This window comes from Uranotaenia lowii, chromosome 3, assembly GCF_029784155.1.
Source record: "Uranotaenia lowii strain MFRU-FL chromosome 3, ASM2978415v1, whole genome shotgun sequence".
NCBI lineage: Eukaryota > Metazoa > Arthropoda > Insecta > Diptera > Culicidae > Uranotaenia > Uranotaenia lowii.
Window position 1 is genome coordinate 243,012,559 of NC_073693.1, and position 21,075 is coordinate 243,033,633.

General features: G+C 34.6%; 1 protein-coding gene across 3 annotated transcripts in view; it reads right to left on the bottom strand.

Moving 5' to 3' along the window:
• LOC129751375 (influenza virus NS1A-binding protein-like) overlaps positions 1-21,075 on the bottom strand; it is a 117,416-nt gene that overhangs the window by 41,958 nt on the left and 54,383 nt on the right. Inside the window, exon 1 of one of the 3 annotated variants that reach the window (XM_055746842.1) lies at positions 739-1,257. The exons of the other annotated variants lie outside the window; for them this stretch is intronic. Within the exon in view, the coding sequence (XP_055602817.1) occupies positions 739-778 (40 nt within the window). The 5' untranslated portion in view covers positions 779-1,257. Of the gene's footprint in view, positions 1-738; positions 1,258-21,075 lie in introns of those variants that run through there. 3 annotated transcript variants of the gene reach the window in all.

Sequence of the window (21,075 nt, forward strand, 5' to 3'; positions counted from 1 at the left end):
AAATACTAATTTTGTAAAAATAGCTGAAAAAAAAAGTTGAGAAAAAAAACCGTTCGACTTTGGCAACATTCGATTTTGGCAACACAAAATGTACGGGCGTGTTGCCAAAATCGAACGGGGTCTGTAATTTGAAAAAGATCTCTATAGTTAGTTTTAAGATTAGAAATCAGAATGAGGATACAAAATTAAAATTCCTTTCTTTTTAATCAGACTTCAGTGTTGTAACCAGGCTTCAGAGTGAGATTTTAAAACCTTAATTTGAATTCATAGATTGATTCTATATCAGTTATCAGGATCCATTATTATTAATAAATTCGAGTTCTGAATTTAAGATTGAGAAGAAACGTCGGAAATCAAAAATTCATAATAGGAGTTCAGAAAGTAGCAATATTTGATTGAAATAGGCTAACAAAACAATTTAAAATAAGGTTGAGGAAACAAAATTCAACATTCAAAGAAATAGAGAATGACCGTTTTCTGGCACATGAAAAATTACGGGAACATTCCGTTTACCACGTTTACTACTACTGAATGAAAATCTAAATTCACCTATCGTGACTTGGCAACCGAATAATGGTCCCGTTTTCCATTGTGGATGGAGACTGTTAATTATCGTTAAATGCCCCTCTGACCAGCACCTATCAAGATGCATCGCCGGAGTATAATTTCCATAATAACAGTGAGTATCACACACATTAAGATCAGACGAAGGTGGAGGAAATAATTCCGAAAACTTACCACTATCGTAGGAAATATTGTAGCCGTGTTTACGGGTCATCGTGATGTTCCAGAAGTATTCAGCCTTTGCTGAATATTTTTTCTTAAGCTCGAATAGTTACTAAATATTGCTAATTGTTGTTATCACAGAGGCACCACCGTTAAACGGCAATCAAATATTTGATCGTAAATAAGAGATCTCTTCTGTTTTCCCCGGGTGACACACTTTCCACAACAGTTGAAAATGGCCTTTAGATGTTTTCGGTTGTCGATTTGCGTTCCGGAATCACAATGAGTTTAAAAAAAAAATAAAGCAGATCAAATCCTATGTAAGGCTTGAAGAAGTAGTAGAACATTGAAGTTGATCTTCCGTCAAAATACAATTGTTAACACAATCGAACTTCCTAAGTACACTTGCAGGGAACTTCAAAGGTTCTTCCTGAACCGTCACCGAACTCGGGACAGGATCAATTCTACCGGGCGTTCGTTCCATAGCGCGTTTCAAATCCAACTGGTGCTTCCTCGGGACCAGCAACGTGGGGATATGGGATGGGCTCCCATTAGTAGTGCTACTACAACTAGGTATGCACGGCCGCGATGTTTACTGTTGTTGTTGTTGTTGCTGTAGATGTTTCGTTAAGTTGTTTCTCGGAACAAACTGGCCTGTGCCGGGGCCAAACGACCTCAGCGGCGTGCCTGCTGCTGCACCGACAATTGCCCAGAATCGACTGACTTTTCGAATACCTTCACTAGGTTGAGGAGGAAGCTTTGTGCAAAATTTTGATGGTACCTCATGTGACAAACAGCTAAATACGCGACGAATTTCGGGGGACTTGCTTGCTGGCTGAGGATTCTTCCATCTTCCCCCCTCCCCTTTATGGGTATTATTCATAACTCCCGGGCGATAACGTACACAACTTACAGTTATCGAAGGCGAGCTGACTGACATCTATAGCGGATTGTTGTTGCTCCTGCTGCTGTTGCTGCTGCTAGATCACAGCATTTTACGTCAATTGTTCGGTGCATTCCCGGGCAGAGGCGTGTGGTTTCACTGTTTGTTTTTGTCATTTTACCGTTAAATTTAATATGCGAAAGAGATTCCGGTCGGTACGATATAATCAGATAGTAATACGGGAAAGCTGAAAAGTTGATTGAAATCTGTTTAAACTGTTTTGAAATAATTTTTTTTTCTCTCTGGAGCCACTAGCATTGGAAAAAAACTAGGGAATTATACAAGCCATACAAACTCCATTAATTAATTGTTTAAATTTAAAAACTGAATATTTTTCCTGTATAATTACAAAAAACGTAAAAAGACTAAACAAGATTCAATCTGAGAATGAAAATCTCGTGAAGGTGATAAATGGTGGCTCCAGAGATGTGAGGGCTGATACAAATTAACTCCATTAAATTTTGTTACGCTTGAACTAAATCTTTGTGGATATATCATTCTTGCATAGAAAAGGATGCTGAATACACACGCAAAATAATTTAGAAATTAATTCTACGGGATTTTTCGCGTAAACTAAGACTTTGTTGCATCACTTCGATTCTACGTGTGTCTTGTAGTCACTCCTTCACTTCTACGGCAAAAAAGGTAATTGTCAGCCAGTTGATTTTGTAAATTGTGAAAAACATTTTGTCTGTTGACAAACGCATTTGTTTGATTGTTAAAAATTAGAAGAAGACTTTTCAGTCGTCCTCCATCTTCCCTAGAAGAGAAATCGCATTGCCAAGGAGGATTTTATTGGATTTCTGATATGTAATAATGATTCTTAACACATTGCGCACCAAATACGAGAATTCAATACTCTTAGAATCATAATTTAAACGTTATACATTTAATAAAAAAAACTTTATTCTACTCAATTCAACTCAACACTTTTGGTGACTCAAAGATACTAAATTTGTAGAATTTGGTGCAGTGAGTTTTGCGATACAAAATGCCGAATTTCAGTGTCTCTCGGCTTAAATTTCTTTGATGTTCTTAATGTGTGAATTATAATTATCGATTTTTTGATTTTTCATCTCTTAGCAATCGCTCTGGATGCAAGCGCCCGTTGGAACTCGTTCTTTGATAGGAGTCCTAACGTAGGACTGTCTGGGTTCAACAGATGACCAATTACGCAACGTAAATTATTTATCAAATATGATGATTTTTTTGTCTTTTTTTTAGAGGTTTTTGACCACAGGCTTGTTCGCCTCTAACTTTGATAATTCTATTATAAAATATCTTTAAATTTCACGTAGCTTATCCTCATAACATGTTGAACGAACTAAAAACTCACGTAAGTTGTACATGATGTTTATAGAGCAAAAATTCGGAGCGTTAGCGTTTACTTTTTTTACTCGTATAATGTAGTTTTTTTACGTAGCAGCTACGTGCAGATTGTTTTGCGTGCAGTAAACAGGAAATGGCGAATTTTGTATGAAACTCACAGAGTACAGACATTTATTTCTGAACGACCTGCTCTTTAAACCTCTACAGTGTTCTTCAAATTAAAATAAGATCAATTCACTGCCTCAGCAATGCTAAATCAATTTTAAAAAATCATGTATTAAAGGGTTCAATATATCTAACATAAATTTATTCTGTGTAGACGTTGAAAATGGATATTTGAACACGATTTAGTATAAATCGGAAAATTAAACCCCTCTGAAACCTAACCCCGCCTTCAGACGTGGTTTACTAAAACTCAACTGGCATAAATCAAAGTCGTCTAAAGGCGAGGTTGAAAGAAAAAAAACAATTGAAAGACTTTGTTTCATCGAAACACATTAGCAGATATGAATCATATTTCAGGATTCCAAAAAAAAATCGCTCGTGTTAATTTTAAGAAAATTGTCCACAAAATTTCGTAAAAATCAGAAAATAGCTATATTAACTCAATTTGTATTTTTTGGTTGTATTTGCCAATAAAACGAATAAAAATCCGGGCAAAATCAGTGCATTTTCCAACGAAATCCGGACAATCGGGCCGAACCGGACTTTTCCTAAATTTGTATTGATTATCTGGGCAAGTCCAGGTAAAACCGGGAAATCTTCATCATTCAGTTCATTTTAGAGGGTCTAATTCTAAATTTAAGATCTTTCTTTAGAATTTTACTGAATTTCCTATGTTCCTATCCTAAGTTATCGTCGGTTTTAATTTCAAATTCGAATCTATCCAAACATTTGCTAAAGCCGGACTTCTGAGTTTGAATTATCCAAATAAAGTACTATCGAATGAAAATTCAAATCTTGATTTTGAATGTGTAGAATTTGTCTGATTTGAATCCTGTTGAAAACGCAGATTTCAGTGGCGGAATAGAGTTGTCGTTTATTCTCAATCATGTGTGGTATTCTACGCTAACCACTCAGAATATCTGGCAATACTGCTGCGTTACCACGAACCTAACTTGAGTACTTTCACTTTATTGTGTGATGATGTGAACCATGGGTGGCCAAACCATGGCCCGCGGGCCACATTTGGCCCGCGACTATCTTTTTGTGGCCCGCGAAGCTCTTTATGAAATTACCATGTTTTCAGAATTGAATGTTTTTCTTGGTTTGTATAATTTGAAAAAAAAAAATGTGTCTAAATCTTCATCAACTTCATTTGAAATGAAAGTCAGAAAAATCTCCTTGATTTGATTTTGATGTAATTCAACAAAAAGGTTACCGTCATCGAATAAAGGATCAATTACAAGAAAAAAAAATTAAATTCTCAATATTGTACAATATTTGACACATCCACAGGTAAACAGATTTTTTGCTGTCTACGTTTTAACAACTGACTTTCAAAGATTGTGGCGTTCCAAATACAAATCTATTTACAGATTTTATCTATTACCTCTTGATTTAATTATGTAACTTGTAAAAGTTTTAAGATTGATGAGTCTTAAGTAAAATCGATCTTTGATAACTAATAAATAAATTATTTAACCTACGTGAAAAAAACTATAACTCCACAGAATTTTGAGAAAATATTTATCTCAAAATCTGTGTCACAGAACACAGAATTTTGGAAAGATTCACAGATTTCATATGTTAAAAAAAATTAGAAAGAATTTCCAAAATTGTAATTTTTTATGTCAACATGGATTTTAGATTTCAAATTTTGAATTAAAAAACATCATAGTATTGAAAATGTTATTTTTTTTTTCAACTTCAATGTGTTAAAGACCAAATTTGTCATGAAAAAGCATCACAGAAAACTATCACAGAATGTTCGTGTAAAATCACAGAAAGTCAGAATTGTTTTTCGCAAAAACGCAGTTTTTTTTTGAAACCTTGATTGATGAAATTGTATTTTTTACAATCGTTTCATTAAAAAATGATGCAATGATCATAGGTAACCGAATCCTGTTTATGGATGACTTTTCCGATGAAAATATAAAATCAAATTTTTATACTATGAGAAATTTCACTAAAATATGTTATTTTTTGTGTGTAAATTAAAAAGGGTGAATTTTGAGATTCAATTCGAAATTCAATCAAAGTTCAAGAGGTCTGTGCTTAAATAAATAAATACCGAGAGCTTATGAACGTTTCATTTTTTTTTTTTTAGGTTGTTTCTATTTATTTATTTATTTAGTCTTTGCAGACATTTAAAGATGTTTACACATTACAAAAAGATACTATTCTTATTTTTAATTTTTCAACAATTCCATTCCATGTAGTGTTTTTTATTTTATTTCAAAACAGCTGCAAATTTTTTCAGGGATACCAGTAACTTTAAAAACTCTAGAAATGGATGGCGATTTGACACTTATGGAATTAATAACGAAGGTTTCAAATTGCTATACAGAATTTGTTAAAAAAAAGCATAGAACAATAATTTCTTACTAAGATGAATCTGCAATTGAGGCAGGCATATGCAGAATTTTTTAATATTTAAAGAGTTTTTTTCTTTTAATATTAAAGAAAAATTACTTGTTTGGCTCGCGAGCAAATATCATTTCCCAAATTTGGCCCGCCTGTTGAAAATGTTGGGGACCCATGATGTAAACATTTGTACTGTGCCTACAATCATCAGCTTTCACCAGTAAATAGTCATCAATTCTATCCGCGATGCCAGGTAAATGTTTGACATTTTTTAGTTAGGAGAAAAGGTAAACAAAAGGGTTTTTTCGATGAATTTAAAACTCATTTTGCTACGGCTTATTACTTCAGAGTTCTCTTAAAAAGTAAGTAGACTCAACTTTTAAAGCTTAGTTCTTTTAGAAATGGGACACTTTCTTTTGCTAATAGTTCATCTACTAGTAATCGGACATTCAAAATTTTTACAGCATTTTGCTGCCTGTGAACAGTATTATCCTACCTATTTTTTTCAAAATTTAAAATTTATGCGTTTTTGAGATATTTACGATGCAAGAAAAAAGGAAAAAATAATTTTGCACAGGTTCATTCGAAATCCATCATAATTAAATTGATACCTAACAAAACCGTTGATTATTCGAAGAATTATTGTGTGAGAGTGGTGGGAAAGTATGCAAATACTGTCAAAAATGTCCACAAAGTTCAAATCAGGCATTGGAGTGAAGCATATGATCGGCAACTTCGGCTAAGGGTCATCAGGGAATCAAGTCTCATACCAGCATTTTTAATTTTCAAAAAGCGAAAAACTAAGGGCAGATCACTGAAATTTCCAAAAAAAAAATTTTTCTTCAATAAGCTGAAAGTGATGCCTGGTAATGAGTCATTAAAACTAAACCTCGAACATTATATTTTTGCTAGTTCCACAGCTCGTAAGCTGTATAGCCGGTCCGAGGCTATCGGACAGATGATTTCTGATGAACGACAAAACTTATGAAATACCCTATTTCAAACCAATTCCAGCGTATGGATCCTTGACCATGTCTGCTCGTGGCAAGGTCCCGAGTATATTAAAGTGCTGATTATTTGGTATGAAATATAATGACTTGCCAAAATTCTACTCCTGTGGAAAAAAACAACAACAATTTTCAAAACGAAAACTATGGTTTTCGCTGTTTTCAAAAGCCTAAAAAGAGAAATCTTTTATGCACCCTTCGCAACCTACGATCTATGCTAACCGATTATACGTTAAGTTCAATCTCCTGATGGTTTTACTTCGTTATTGCCAGATTTTGCCAGCAGACATTCCATTAAAAACGCTCAAAAAGTGACTCAAAAATTAATCAAATTTGTTTATTTCGAAATAGCTGTATCTACTAAATTGTCCTCAGTTGCTTTTAAAAGAGAAGTATTGGTCCAAAAAGTAGCAGAAATTGAAGGAGAAGGATGTAGTCACCTAAAATATAGATTAGACGAAGTATTAGTTTTAAAAACTGATCATTATCATGACTGAAAAAAGTGTGCGCTGGCCGATTGGAGGTACCAAGAATAAAGTAGAATTTATTCTTTTTTTTTTGATGAATTATCATAAGATTATCTCCATTTCCTTCATAGAAAGTATTTAGATCAAATTCGTAACTGTCCCATTTCTAAAAGAACTAAGCTTTAGGTCTTCTTCTAGTGTTTTAAATATTTTTTGAAAAAAAATTTGATAGCCACTAAGCGATAAATTGAGTTCCAAAAACTGGTGTTTTTCTCGCGGTTGAAAACACACCTAAGTATTTTAAAAGTTTTTGAATGAAAAAGTGATATTTTCACGAAAACATTCATTAAAAAAATTGTTGGAGATATTTGTAAGCTAAATTTACGAAAGTTCTGTTTTGGAAAGCATTCTAACAAGGAAAAAACTGGAATTTTATCCTATTTTCTGTTAACCAAAGTAAAAAGTTTGATGGTTTTTTCTGGAATCAATGGAGTGTTTTAGTTGTTTTTTATATTGGAAAGATTTAAAATGATTTAGATTTTTTATAGATTTATTTAAGAGTGGTATTTCATTTACGAAAAATGCACTTCTGGCATGTGTGCTGTTATGTGAGAGCTGTTTGCAAATTTTTCAAAAAAAATTGTAAAAAAATCGAATGTATTTCTGTCGGCGTTGTCTTGCAAGTACCTATTCATGACAAAATTTTGCCCAATAAAATTATTAAAAAATAACATAAGGAGCTAATTCCCTTTAAATTATACGCCTGTTCCTAAAAGCTTCCCAAATTCTCTAAACTCTTTTATGGAGCACTTTGTACCGCTACTGTTTGGTTAATATCTTGAATTGTACGCAAGTGGCGAATTGTATGGAACATGTGGTAACCAAAACATATAATGTTTTGGTTTTAACGGCGGATCGGCAAAATCTTCTGATGCCCGCAAAACGTTTGCTTGCTGGAGGATCCGAAAAAAACGGTAAGTTTCAACAAAACCAAAATTCAAATTGAATTTTAAATGCAAATTCTTATTTCAATCTAAAAGATCAAATTTTTTGTAAATTTCTTTAGCATTTTTTTGTGGCGTTTAAATAGCTGTGGGAAGCTGACGCTGAAAATGAAATGTGGGTACAGGGGTCAGGGAAATAATTTTTTTGTAAATTTCTTTAGCATTATACTGAATATTATAAATATCATTTTTTACTTGTTTTTCCCTATTTTTTGACGACTTTTACATAAGTCCTAGTATTTTTTTTTTTCATTGGAAATAAGTCCATTAGGAAAGGTTGGATTGACAACGAAGTTAAAGAAAATGAAACAAAAACTTTTATTTGGAATATATCGAAAAAATTACTGCCTGCACTGTACAGGATTTGAACCCGCAAACGTATTAGCGATTATGCTAGAGGAGTCTTGACCAGGCAAGGAGACTTGTTCCGCCACCGTCTAAGTTATTTAAATTTCTCTAACGGGTGGCAACTAAAATTTTGGAATTTTTTTGAGGCCCCAATACTCAAACATAAACGAGCTCAAAGAAAAATGAGAGTGTTTATGTGTTAACTTTTCTTCTCCTCTTTTCGCCAGTATTTTTTGTTTTGTGTATGTTTGCCCAGTCTTGCTCAAAATGCCGTCGAAACCAGAAGCGTTTCGCGAGCGCGTTGTACAGTTCTACAAACTGGACAAAAATCTAGGCAAAAAGTACTGTTTACGTTATTCTAAAGTCCCCAACAACTACTCGCGAAAAGACTTCGTACTCTTTCTCTTGCCTTCAACACAAAAAGTTCAATTGTTCTCACCAGCACATTGGCATCAATGTTGGAATTAAGTGCCGAAAGAATACAAGAGCCCAAAAATGCACTGAGGATCAGATTTTGACTCTTAAATCCCAATGCCGGAAAATGTTTTGTTTTGGACGACGAAAGTTACTTCACTTTTTCGAAGATGCACATCCCCGGAAACGATCGATACTATTCCAAGGATAGTTCTACTACATCTCCGAACATTAAATACAAGTTCAAATATAAGTTTGAATAGAAAGTGATGCTGTACATCGCTATTTCCGAGAGAGGTATTTTTAAGCCAAGGTTCAAGCCGTCTAATTTGGCTATCAATCAAGATGAGTACCAGAATGAGTGTTTGATGAAAATGTTGATGCCGTTTCTATACAAACATCATACAGATGAACAATACGTGTTTTGGCCGGATAAAGCGTCATCGCATTATGCCTACAAAAAAAAACAATCCTTCCTGAATACTCATTCGATCCCATTTGTACTCAAAAACCACAACCCGACAAATCTGCCTGTGCCCAATCGAAGATTTTCGCGGAACTTTGAGCTCATTGGTGTACAAAAAAAATTGGAGAGCCAAGAACTGCAAACAATTGTTCATCCGAAGAATTCATTCGCGTCATAAAATCCGCACGGATTTTTCCGAAATGCTTGGTAACGTCAAACTTGACAGTGTTCACATCATTCTTCACATATATCCAATATGGGTGGTGGCAAGCAAATTGACGCAATCTATAAGGGGCATTACTGCTGCATTTGATTCAGTCAATCAAGTAAATACGCTTCAAAGGTAGCATAGTTTGAGATTATCCGAAAGACTATGTGCACGGATCAGAAACTACTTAATTAATCGTAGTCTAGCTTTTAAAATTGGCTCTTCTGAATCTGCAGATTTCATTCCGACTTCAGGTGTACCACAAGGCAGTAATTTGGGGCCGCTATTGTTCACACTGTTCTGCAACGATATAGACTTGCTGCTCCTGTACGCGGACGACTTGAAAATGTTCCTGATCATAAAACGTTAGCCGATTTTCATCAATTGTTTGATATAGTAGTGAACGGGTGCGATGGAAACCTACTGGTTTTGAGCATTTCTAAAAGATGTATTTTAACATTTGGACGGTAGAACATTTTTTTCTTGTACGACTATAATTTACAAAGCGAAGTTTTCACACGTTGTGAATGAAATAAATGCACCGAATACATTATTATATTGAGTCTTGGAACGAATATTACAGATTTTTTTATTCAATTATCGGTCGTCAATCAGCACTTAAAAAAATAATATTAAATTTTTCTAAATCAAAAAGAAATTCTTGATTTATTTTCAGCACTGTTTATGAAGATTTATTTAAAGTTATCAAATTCCAATTTGTAATGGATCTGCTAATCTTTTGAAAATTTTTATACATTCAATTATTTGATTGTGAGAAGGTTAATAAATTGCAAATTGTATCAGACCTTGAAATACGCCACTGTCAGGCCGAAAAAAAACTAAACTCGCTAATTTTTGCTGTAAACAACGACGAACGAAACCATAACGCTACCGACCGAATTGTTTCTTTTCCCCAATTGGCCTCAGAGAAGGTGGTTTGTTTATGTGTATGATTTTTGTTATTTTTCTTCTATCGATAATCATATTGGGAAGCCAACCGATATCTGTAAGGCGGCGCTTCCCCAAAGCTGTAGGCAATAGATAACAAGGAAATGTCAGTAGGGTAGGAAGGAAAGGGGGGGGGGGGTGACCGACCGGGTTGCTCGTTGGAAAATTCCGACTAACCCTGTCCTGTCCGTGCCGTCCATGCGTCCGATTATCACAATAGATAGGTAACTCTGGCCACCCGCGCGCGTGTAATGCAAACAAGTTCAATGCTGCTAGCTAGCAGCGCGGTAAGTTATTGATTTTTCTCAAATATCTACCAATATTGAACTCGCTCTCCATCATTTGACGCGGGGGGCATTGGCAGCCATTTCTTGGCGATAGAGAGGTTAAGTATCTTCTAACTACATACATATAGTTTAAGCCCCCAAGAAGAGGTAAAGAGGAGAAAAAAACGTGAACCATCAATATTCCTTCGACCTGAGAATCATCGCGTTATGAACGTCGTAGAAATTGTTGGAGGAAGGTTATCAGTAGTTATCCAGAGCCAATGTCACGCGAAAGAAGCAAGGAGTAGGTGTATATCTTTATATCTATCTATGATACTGGAAGGAAGACACACGAATGTACGCCAGGGCACCAAATCGATGACACATAAACTAAAAGGAAACAAATTGGATTATTAGATAATGGCCAATCAGACGTATGCGCACGGGGTTTTGCTTAGAAGGTAGAAACATGCAAAAAGAAGATTTTAGTACAGTAGTGTCGCAGCTCGAAGCATATTGAGGAATGTTGATGAATTATCATATCCAATGTTAAGACAACAAGTGTTTTGACGATCATTGTTTTTTCGCTGACTTCGACTGCATAGTTAAAAAACCTTAAAAAAATAAAAAAAATCAATGACAAATTACACTAAGTTCGGAACAAAAAAAGACAGAAAACGACAAAATGCAATTTTTTTAAAAGGACAAAATGATAGAAAAATGCTTAAACATTCGCAATGCAAAACTCACAAAAAATTATAAAGATGAAGAATACGACAAAAAATTGTTATTTTGTCAATTTTGCCATTTTTTTAAAATTATTGCCATTTTGTCATTTTTTTATTTTTTTTGTTTTTCAAAACTAGGTAGGATGATTTGTCATAAAAATTTATTTTTCATTATTATTTTAGGACCACCAGTATTTTAGGACCAGTGTATATTCAAGTCTCAAATGCCTTTCAAACATTCAAATGGGCTACACGAGGTTTGGACCAAGTTGTGATTTATTTTACAGGCAAATTTTTTAAAAATATCATAGAAATCCACTGGTTTTTTTTTTCAAATAAGTCCCAAAAAGTCGATTTGTGTCGAAATTTTTTTTTCGAAAATGACATCAGATCTCGACGTTTTAGACAATTGTATGTCTTTTAGCAACAAATTTAAATTTTGACTGTCTTGTTTCCTTTGGTGTTTTTTAGGGTTGTTGAAATAAGGTATTCAACGCGGGTTTCGGTGGTGGAATAGAGTTATCGTTTATTTCTATTCTTCGTCTAGTGGTTATAATATCATCTATAACACTAGCGATTGCTTTTTGTCACTTCCCACTTCTCATGTTCCCTAACCGGAAAAGTACTCATTTCTGAATGAGTAGTTTGATACTTCTACTCAGAATGTCTGGCAACACTGTTGTGTTACCACGAACCTAATTTAACTAGTCACGCTTAACCGTGTGATGATGTAAACATTTGTACTGTCATCATCATCACCAGCGCCGTAGGAAGAACCGCATCCTGAGGGGGGTTTTGGTGGCTGATTTTTTTTTACATAATACTATTGCTTAAAGAAAGCATGAATAAAAAGATGTTTTTGTTATTTTAGAACAATGTTAGTATCCATTTTATGTTCTTTTACATTAATAGTTTTCCGTAAATAAAAGTTACTTTCGAAACTATGTCCTAAAATCAAATAAATACTTGACTGATTTTTTTTATAAAGCTTTTAATAACGAATTAACTTAATAACTTACTTTCACCGATGAATGTGCTCCAGAGTCTAGTAGATTTAAAAATCTACAATTTAAAAAAAATTAACTTCTATGTTCAAATAAAATAAAAACTGAATCTACCAAACTCCTGAGCGAATTGAAATATTTCAATCATCGATGTAAAGAATTCCACATTTTAAAAGTTAAAGGAAAAAAAATGAAATTTATCTGTTAAAATCAGATTATGGTAAACTTAATCCAAACTTAAGATTTTAGTTTGAAAATTGGCTCTTGTAAAAACTGCAATATTATTAATCTTAAACTAAGGTTGCCAAAAATTTTTCTGCACGTATTCGAGCCGGACAAATCCGGGATATTTAATCTAAAAACTTTGCAAAATCCGGACATTTGATTTCAAAATTGATGATAAAAAATCCGGCCTATATCTGGGCAAATTTTGTCAAAATTCAGAAATAACTCAACAAAAATCATGGAAAAAATGAAAAAAAAATTCTTTCATCAAAACTTATCGACAGATTTAAATCGAATTACAGGCATTCAAAAAACCTTTCGTGATTATGTTTATAAAACTTGCTGAAAAAATCATGATTTCATGATTATTTTTATAAAACTTGCTGAAAAAATCTCGTTATGGAGGTATACATAAAAAAAAAAAAATAACAACACAATTTGTTTTTTTTTACCGTTTGATCTGCCAAATAAAGTTGAAAAAAATCGGGTTTTTTCAATGAAATCCGGGCAACCGGGCCGGACCGGACTGTTTCCAAAATTTGTATTAAATATCCGGCCAAACCCGGATAAAACGGTCAATCTGGCAACCTTATCTTAAACAAAAGACTAAACAAATCAGAATATCTTGCAGATTTTTTAAAGTGAAAATTACACGTTTTTAGTTTTTATCACTAAACATTTTTCCTTTAAAAGCAATCAATTCCATATTTAAAATCTTTCGGATGTTTGGTGGTGACAAAATTTGCAAAATAAACTAAAATTCTACTTTATATTCATGATTTTCAGTTGATTTTTTCATACAAATACAATTCTCAATTGAATTAACAAAACAAAATATGAGTCTCTTGCGATTTTAGTTCCTCATCGAAACATTCATCTTGATATACTGATCTTGAATGTAAAACTCATTTACGAGCTAAATCAGAATCTGACTTTTAAATGCAAAATCTGAATCTGTCTGAACCTGAATTCGAAATTGAAATTTTAAATCTGTTTTCCAAATTTCAAAACAATTTCTGAAATTAAAAAAAATGTGATTCTTAATTCCAGATCAGAATTTTAAATATGGCCCTAGAAGTGAATTTTGTTTCATAAATCTGTTATTAAAATTGATGTTTTTGGTTTCAATTTGAATTCATTATTTCAATATTTTATTTTTAATTCAACATGAGGAACGAACAAAATACGAATTTCAAATGATGAATCAAATTTCGATTTTTCAATTCTGAACCGCCATTATGAAGCTGTGTTATGTTTGAATTCTGCATTAGAATTAAATAAAAAAAACTCCGAATCTAAATATGATACAAACACTCAGGATGGTTTTTATTTATCATTTTTCATATTCAGAAATTTATCTTTAAACATTTAAATTGTTATGAGTTCCAGAAATCATGAAATCAAATTATCAATTTCGACAAAATCTTGAATTGTAATTTCGAAACCATGAAAATTTCATTAAAAATTTATGGTTTCCGAAACTAGAATTCATGCTTTTTCAAATTGATGACCAAATTTGAACCGGAATTTCAAAACAGCTTTTGATTTTTAATTTTTAATGATGATTCGAACTGAATATAAGAATCCTAAACTGGATACAAAATTCGAAATATGTAACCAGAACCTGCGGAAAACTCATTTGAAATTAAAACGCAGAACTGAATGTCTATCAACAATGAGAAATTTTTTAAAAAAGTGTTGCAGAATTCTTAACTTGGGATCAGTTTTCGAGGTTTTGGCACGAGTTCTGAGTCAAGATTGTTAGTCTTGAATAATCTCAATCATCAAAATTTGATTAGGAGCCAAAAGTTGAGTGTAGAGAAGAATACCTCCGGTGCTTTTTATGAACCCTCATGGGAAGGGGGAGGTTAACCCCCCAACCCCCACCCCTCCCCCCGTTCCTACGGCCATGATCACCATTCTATGGGTCGATTCACGATGACGTAATTCCCTTTTGTGGTGGCAGTTCGCACGTCATGTTTACAAATTCTCCGGTAAACTGAAAGAAAAGGCTGAACTATTCTAAATTGTTACGATATATTTCCGAGGAATATAAATAACTTCGGACAGTTTAACTCTTAAATTAAAATTCATTTATTCCAATATTTCTGTTTTCAGCTGGATTAACAAACGAAATGATTGATTTTTCATTATTTGATACTGAAAACATCTAATTTCTTAACAACTAATTTCCTTTCCAGATTTTTTCCCCGCTTTTTATCGCCAATCGTATGCCAATTATGGACAAATACCGGGATGTCATGATTGGAGTAGATCCTGAACTGTGGGTGCAGCACTAGTTTAGTGAAAAAGTGCATAAAGCTTGCTTCACATTGTGGCGTTCCTGGTGGACGGATTTGGAAGTCATTGGCACCCACGTTTCAGGAATTTTGTTAGCTCCAGTTATATATTTTTGACATTCCGCAAATCCACTCGTAAGAAATGTAATAAATTTACACGGAAGCAGAAAGACGGGAAAAAATTGTGCACAGTTATTTGGAAAATCCATTGTGGTCTACATCTAAGCTAGCTAAACAGCTCAATTTGCTCTGAAATACCGTATGACGCGCGTTATCAAACGGTATAAGAAAACATTGACGACGATTCGGAAGCCTCAAACCAAACGTCGGAGTGGAACTGTCGATCGAAAACTGCGTGGTAAGATTTTGAAGACGATCTGCTGCTCATAGTACCGTGAGGAGAATTCAACTCCGGGAAGGAATCAAGTCGTATCGAGCTAGCAAACTGCCAAATCGGACAATGAAACAGAATAGTGTGGCCAAAATCTGTGCTCGGAAGCTATACGACCAGGTGCTGACCTAGTTCGACGGGTGTCTTCTGATGGACGATGAAACCTATGTCAAGGCTGACTACGGGCAAATCGCAGGTCAAAAAAAGTTTTCGTTACAAATAAGACAATGACTTTGGAACTATAACAAAATAGTGTCTCCAAAAACAAATTTTGCCCTTCATTCGATCCCACGACCATCACGTAAGGTTTTGGCCAGATTATGAAAGCTGTCATTACAGCAAAGTCGTTCAGGAGTGGTATGCAGTGAAAGGCATATAGCATTTTCGTCGGCATATAGCAAAAGTTTCAACTTATTACATTGATTTGGTTATTTTTTAACAATCAAATTATTAAACATTTAAACAAATTCGATTCTATTTCAAGGTTTTATCACATTTTATAAATATCCTACACAAAAACATCCTACACAAAATCGTGAAACAGGACTTTTCAATCAATCATTCGTCATGTGACATTCTATCATTTTTTGATAAGTTTCAGATATCAAATGTACCTACAGATCACAGAATCCACGTCTCTGTAAATTGTTATTTGTTCTGAGGGATGTCAAGTATGTAACTTCTTCGTCACTGAAATTCAGTAAAATTGTTTTTTTTATACATTCAGTAATAAATGCATCTGATTCATAGGGGATTTTTTTTAATTGCCCATGTTTTTCAAAACAAGGGGTGATTTTGAACACAAGTATTGTTTGATTACACAAGGCAACAAATTTATGTGTTTCCGAGATGCCAAGAACTTAAGAGCTGATTTTGACTATTTTGGGTGCGCTGATTCCAAATATGCAGGTAGTGTTTTTATATCAGCTTTTGTTTTCAAGACAAGAAAATATGCAGGTATAAATTCGTTTAAGCAATTTCTACTCTTTTTTGCCAAAACAATAGATTTTTGGCATCGGTAGCAAGGTCCTGCCTATGTCTGTGTGCCTTGGCCTTCGAATTTCTTCTAAGACATCCACGGTTAGATGGTTCGTCGAAGGAAGGCATCCAACCCTCAAAACCCTACAATGGCCGGCTACCCGAGCCGCTTGCAATAATATCTTGGGGTTATCCCCAGATGCATTCCTTCTAAAATAACCAAATATGGACAATACTAGAAATACCCAAAACCCAGCTATATGAGCGTAAGGATCATTACCAAATATTATAAAAGAATACAGTTATATAAAATTATGAAAATGATTATGTGCATTCTGTTTTATATTTAAAAAAAGGATACTGCATGGTCTAGAAAGATAAAAGTTTGTTAACATATTAAAATGTAGAGACCTTTCGTCTCTTTTTACTCATTTTTTTGGACTTGGTTGATCATCTTTTTTGGCAAAACAATAGACCATTACAAAATTTTGAAAATAAAGGTTTTAACTCAATGATAAGCTTTCCCGAAGACCGTTAGTAATTTTGACTCAAGACAACAAAGTTTGTCTTTTGATAAATTTTCTCAATTCTGCAAAAAATGATTATTTTGACGAAATTTTGAAGATTAAATTAAATTGAATATTGATTTTTGAATTGAATATTTTAAGGAATAAGTCAAATCGTTTTGCATAAAATTTCCTGAACGATATCAGAAAGAGTTGTTATTTTCTTTTTTTTTTTAAATTGTAGATTTAGATCTCTTCAAAGCACTATATCTCTGAAACTAGAATGTCTCAGAAAGATCTGAAACCCTGATTGAACGAAGGATTATAAATAGTTTAAAAATCAGTTTTTAGTTTGTATGTAGTTTTAATGATTTATCAGTTAACAAAGATCAATTTCACTCAAAACTGATTAATTTTTGAATTTCCACACGCCACATCAAAACTAGAGAGTAGAGGCAATAGACAAAATCTGACAAATGAAAATTGACCTAATTCAGGTCGCCAAAATTTCACAAAGTCAATTATAAAAAATGCTGTTCCCTTGTCATCTGAACTTATCTTTAATGTTTATAATGCCAATATCCGTCAAGATCTTGAAACCAAACCGTTATATAAAACTTTATCACTTTCTAAAATCTGTGAATATGAGATTGGAGGACAAGATTCCTTCATCCTTTATGAATACAAAAATACAAAAAAATACAAAATACAAAAATCATGGATGAGTTTTGAACCAAAACAAAACTTTTTAGATTCCCGGGTTTGAGAAATTCAAAAATAACCCCAAATCGACTCAGTCTATTGTGTATGCCACTCGTTGTAAAACTGATTTTTTTCAGCTCGTCAAGCTCTGTTGAATAAATTTATGACTTGTGCTAAGAGAATATCCTTTTTCCAACTTGTTGCAATTAATAATTAATTAAAAACCATTTACCAAACATTGTTTTTTGTTTATCTTGAATTCTTAATTCAATTGTTTAAAAGAATATGGGCGACAAATGAGATTTACAGGTTTGAGGATTATTTACACAGAATATCAAATTTTTAGATAAATAAAAAATTTAAAACATTTTTTCGATTCAGATTCATCCTCTGTAAGTTATTTATTTTAAACTAAGGAATTTCAGTTTCTAAATGAATATTAGACCATATTTGCAAAAGAAATTCAAAATGGTGATATCTATTTTTATCATAAAATGTTGCTAAAAATGTCTTAAGTTAATCCTTGAATCTGAAAAATTAGAGCTAGCAGGAATAGAACAAATTGTATATTTGGATATGTTGAGTTATTGTCAGCTCTCAACCCCCCGGGAAAACGGAACAACGTAAATTTTGTTGCCTTGTGCAATCGTAATAATAAATTGTATTGCAATAACTTTATTATTTAGTAACCATGGGTCTTTTTAACATTCAAATTCACATGGATTTCTTAACTGCTTCACTCAAAACACAAATATGTATATTATAAGGGAAGTACCATGCGAGGTTTAATCATTTTTAACATTTTTGAAGGGTGTCTTTATCGACATAAACACACCATCATGAAAAAGGGAAAATTTACACTGGAATTTTCTAAATTTTATTTCGATTTTCGTCACGGATCAGGTAAGAAATCAGTTAATTCGAATTTTTCGCAAATTTTCAAAGAATCTTAACTTATTCATGCTTCAAAAAATGTAATTTGGAGTTTTGTGGATAAGTAATGGCCAGTAATCGAAAAAAATTGTTTGGAAATTGGGTTTGATAGGAGATGGTTTCCTATTTAATTCAGCTAATTGCTTGCGATGCCAAATTTATTATTAGGTTACAAAAAAGTTATTGTCTTGTGTTTAACTCTGGAATTCAAATATTTGCATAATTTTTCATTTCCAAGTTTGCAACAAAGAGTTCTGGATTTAATATTAAACTTTAATTTGCTTCTTTTATATGATTGATAGTTTTTTTTTAATGATGTGCGATACTTGAACAAATTTTAGAAGACTTTCTGAATTTCTCATCTCATTCTTCGAGACAGTTTTGAAATCTAGGTTCTACTTAAATTAGTGAGTTTTTTTCAATAAGAGATTATTAACAAGAAATCTGAGTAGTTTTTAAATTTCAAAACTTATGATATTCTTCTTACAGATTTGTTGAACTGTCGAATTCTGATTTGGAAATTTAAACTATGATTCTGAATTTTGGGTTGAATCCCTGATCTTGAAACCAAAACTGAATTTTGGTTTCATTTTGTCATTTTTTCCCGGTTTAGGGTCTAAATTCCCGGTTTTTCCCGGTTTTCTCGGTTCGATTTCCAATTGCCGTTTTTTCCCGGTTTTCCCGGTTCTGTGGCCACCCTGCTTAACCTACCCAACTGCCCCTAGTTCCCCCTATTGAGAAATACTGCCCGAATAGCCAACACCATGGTAATAATATAGCAGAGAACAATGTTTTTCAATTGAACAATAAACTTCATCGTAAAATCTAAATATTTATCAACCGATTTTAATGATGAAATCTCCATAATATTCAAAATCACCGTGAACTATACCGTTTTTCCAAAATCTTTCATAGTTGCCTAATATGTCAGAAGCACGGTATCACAGTGATATTCTTGTGATTATTACTGATACAGTGTTATTCATGGTAAAATCCAAATACTTACTTACTTACTTAATGATCCCGCGCCGATCCTCCGGTGCATAGGGCCGTGGTAAAAGACCTCCACTGTTGACGATCCGGAGCCAGCGACTTCACCTGGTCCCAGTCAAGATTCTCGTCGACAGTTCGGATTTCAGCGGCTAGGCTTCGCCGCCACGAGTTTCTGGGCCTGCCTCTTCTTCGATGACCTTCTGGATTCCAGTCAAGCGCCTCTCTGCAAATCTCGTTTTCATCTTTTCGCAGCGTGTGCCCAATCCATCTCCACTTACGTTCCCGAATCTCGATTTCTAGCGCCCTTTGATGACACCGGCGATGTAGTTCCTCATTCAAGATCCAGTTGCCAGGCCACCAAGCGCGGATGATGTTCCGCAGGCAGCGGTTTACAAATACTTGCAGTTTTCGCGTCGTCACCGCATATGTGCACCAAGTTTCGCACCCGTACAACAATACGGATTTGACGTTTGAGTTGAAGATTCGGATTTTTGTTCGTAGAGAGATCTGGCGTGACCGCCAGATGTTTCGGAGACTCGCAAACGCAAATCGGGCCTTTCTGATCCGTGTTTCGATGTCTTTTATGGTACCACCATCAGGCGTAATCTGGCTACCAAGATACTGGAAGCACTCCACTTTCTCAACTTGTTGCCCAGCTACCATGAAACTGGAGGGATTTCCTGTGTTGATCTCCATCGACTTGGTCTTTCCGACATTGACTTTGAGACCTGCTGCCTTGGAACTTTCGGTGAGGTCGTCGAGTTTGCTCTGCATGTCCGGTTGTGTTTGGGCGAGCAATACAATATCATCAGCCAGGTCAAGGTCGTTCAGTTGCTCCATTGTTAAAGGATTCCACGGCAATCCTCGGTTCGGTGCACAGTCGATCGATCCAGTCAGAATCTCATCCATTACGATGAGGAAAAGTAGCGGTGATAAGATACATCCTTGTCTCACTCCAGCAGTTACCGGGATTGGTTCGGACAAGACACCATCCTGCAAGACCTTGCACGAAAATGCCTCGTATTGTGCTTCGATGAGATGGACTAGTTTCTCTGGGACCCCTCGTCGCCTTAGAGCCGCCCAGATGTTTTCATGATTAAGTCGGTCGAATGCTTTTTCGAAATCAACGAACACCAGCAGAAGAGAGTCCTGGAATTCGTTGATTTGTTCCAGTATGATTCGTAGCGTTGTGATGTGGTCCACACATGATCGTCCGGATCGGAATCCAGCTTGTTGCCGTCGGAGTGTAGCGTCGATTTTCTCCTGGATCCTGTTCAGGATCACTTTGCAGAGTACTTTGAGGGTTGTACAGATCAACGTTATGCCTCGCCAGTTACCGCACTCTGTCAGGTCTCCTTTCTTCGGGACCTTTACGAGGATACCCTGCATCCAGTCGGCCGGGAATGTTGCAGTATCCCAAATGTCAGCGAAAAGACGGTGCAACATTTGTGCTGACAGGGCAGGGTCGGCTTTCAGCATTTCAGCAGGGATGCAATCGATCCCAGGTGCTTTGTTGGATTTCATGTTTTTGATTGCCGCTTCTATTTCAGCCAGCGAGGGCGCTTCCGAGTTGACGTCATTTATGCGACTTACTGTTGGCGCTTCAAGCTGCGGGTTCTGTTGGCCATCGCTATTCGTGACTCGGAAGAGTTGTTCGAAGTGC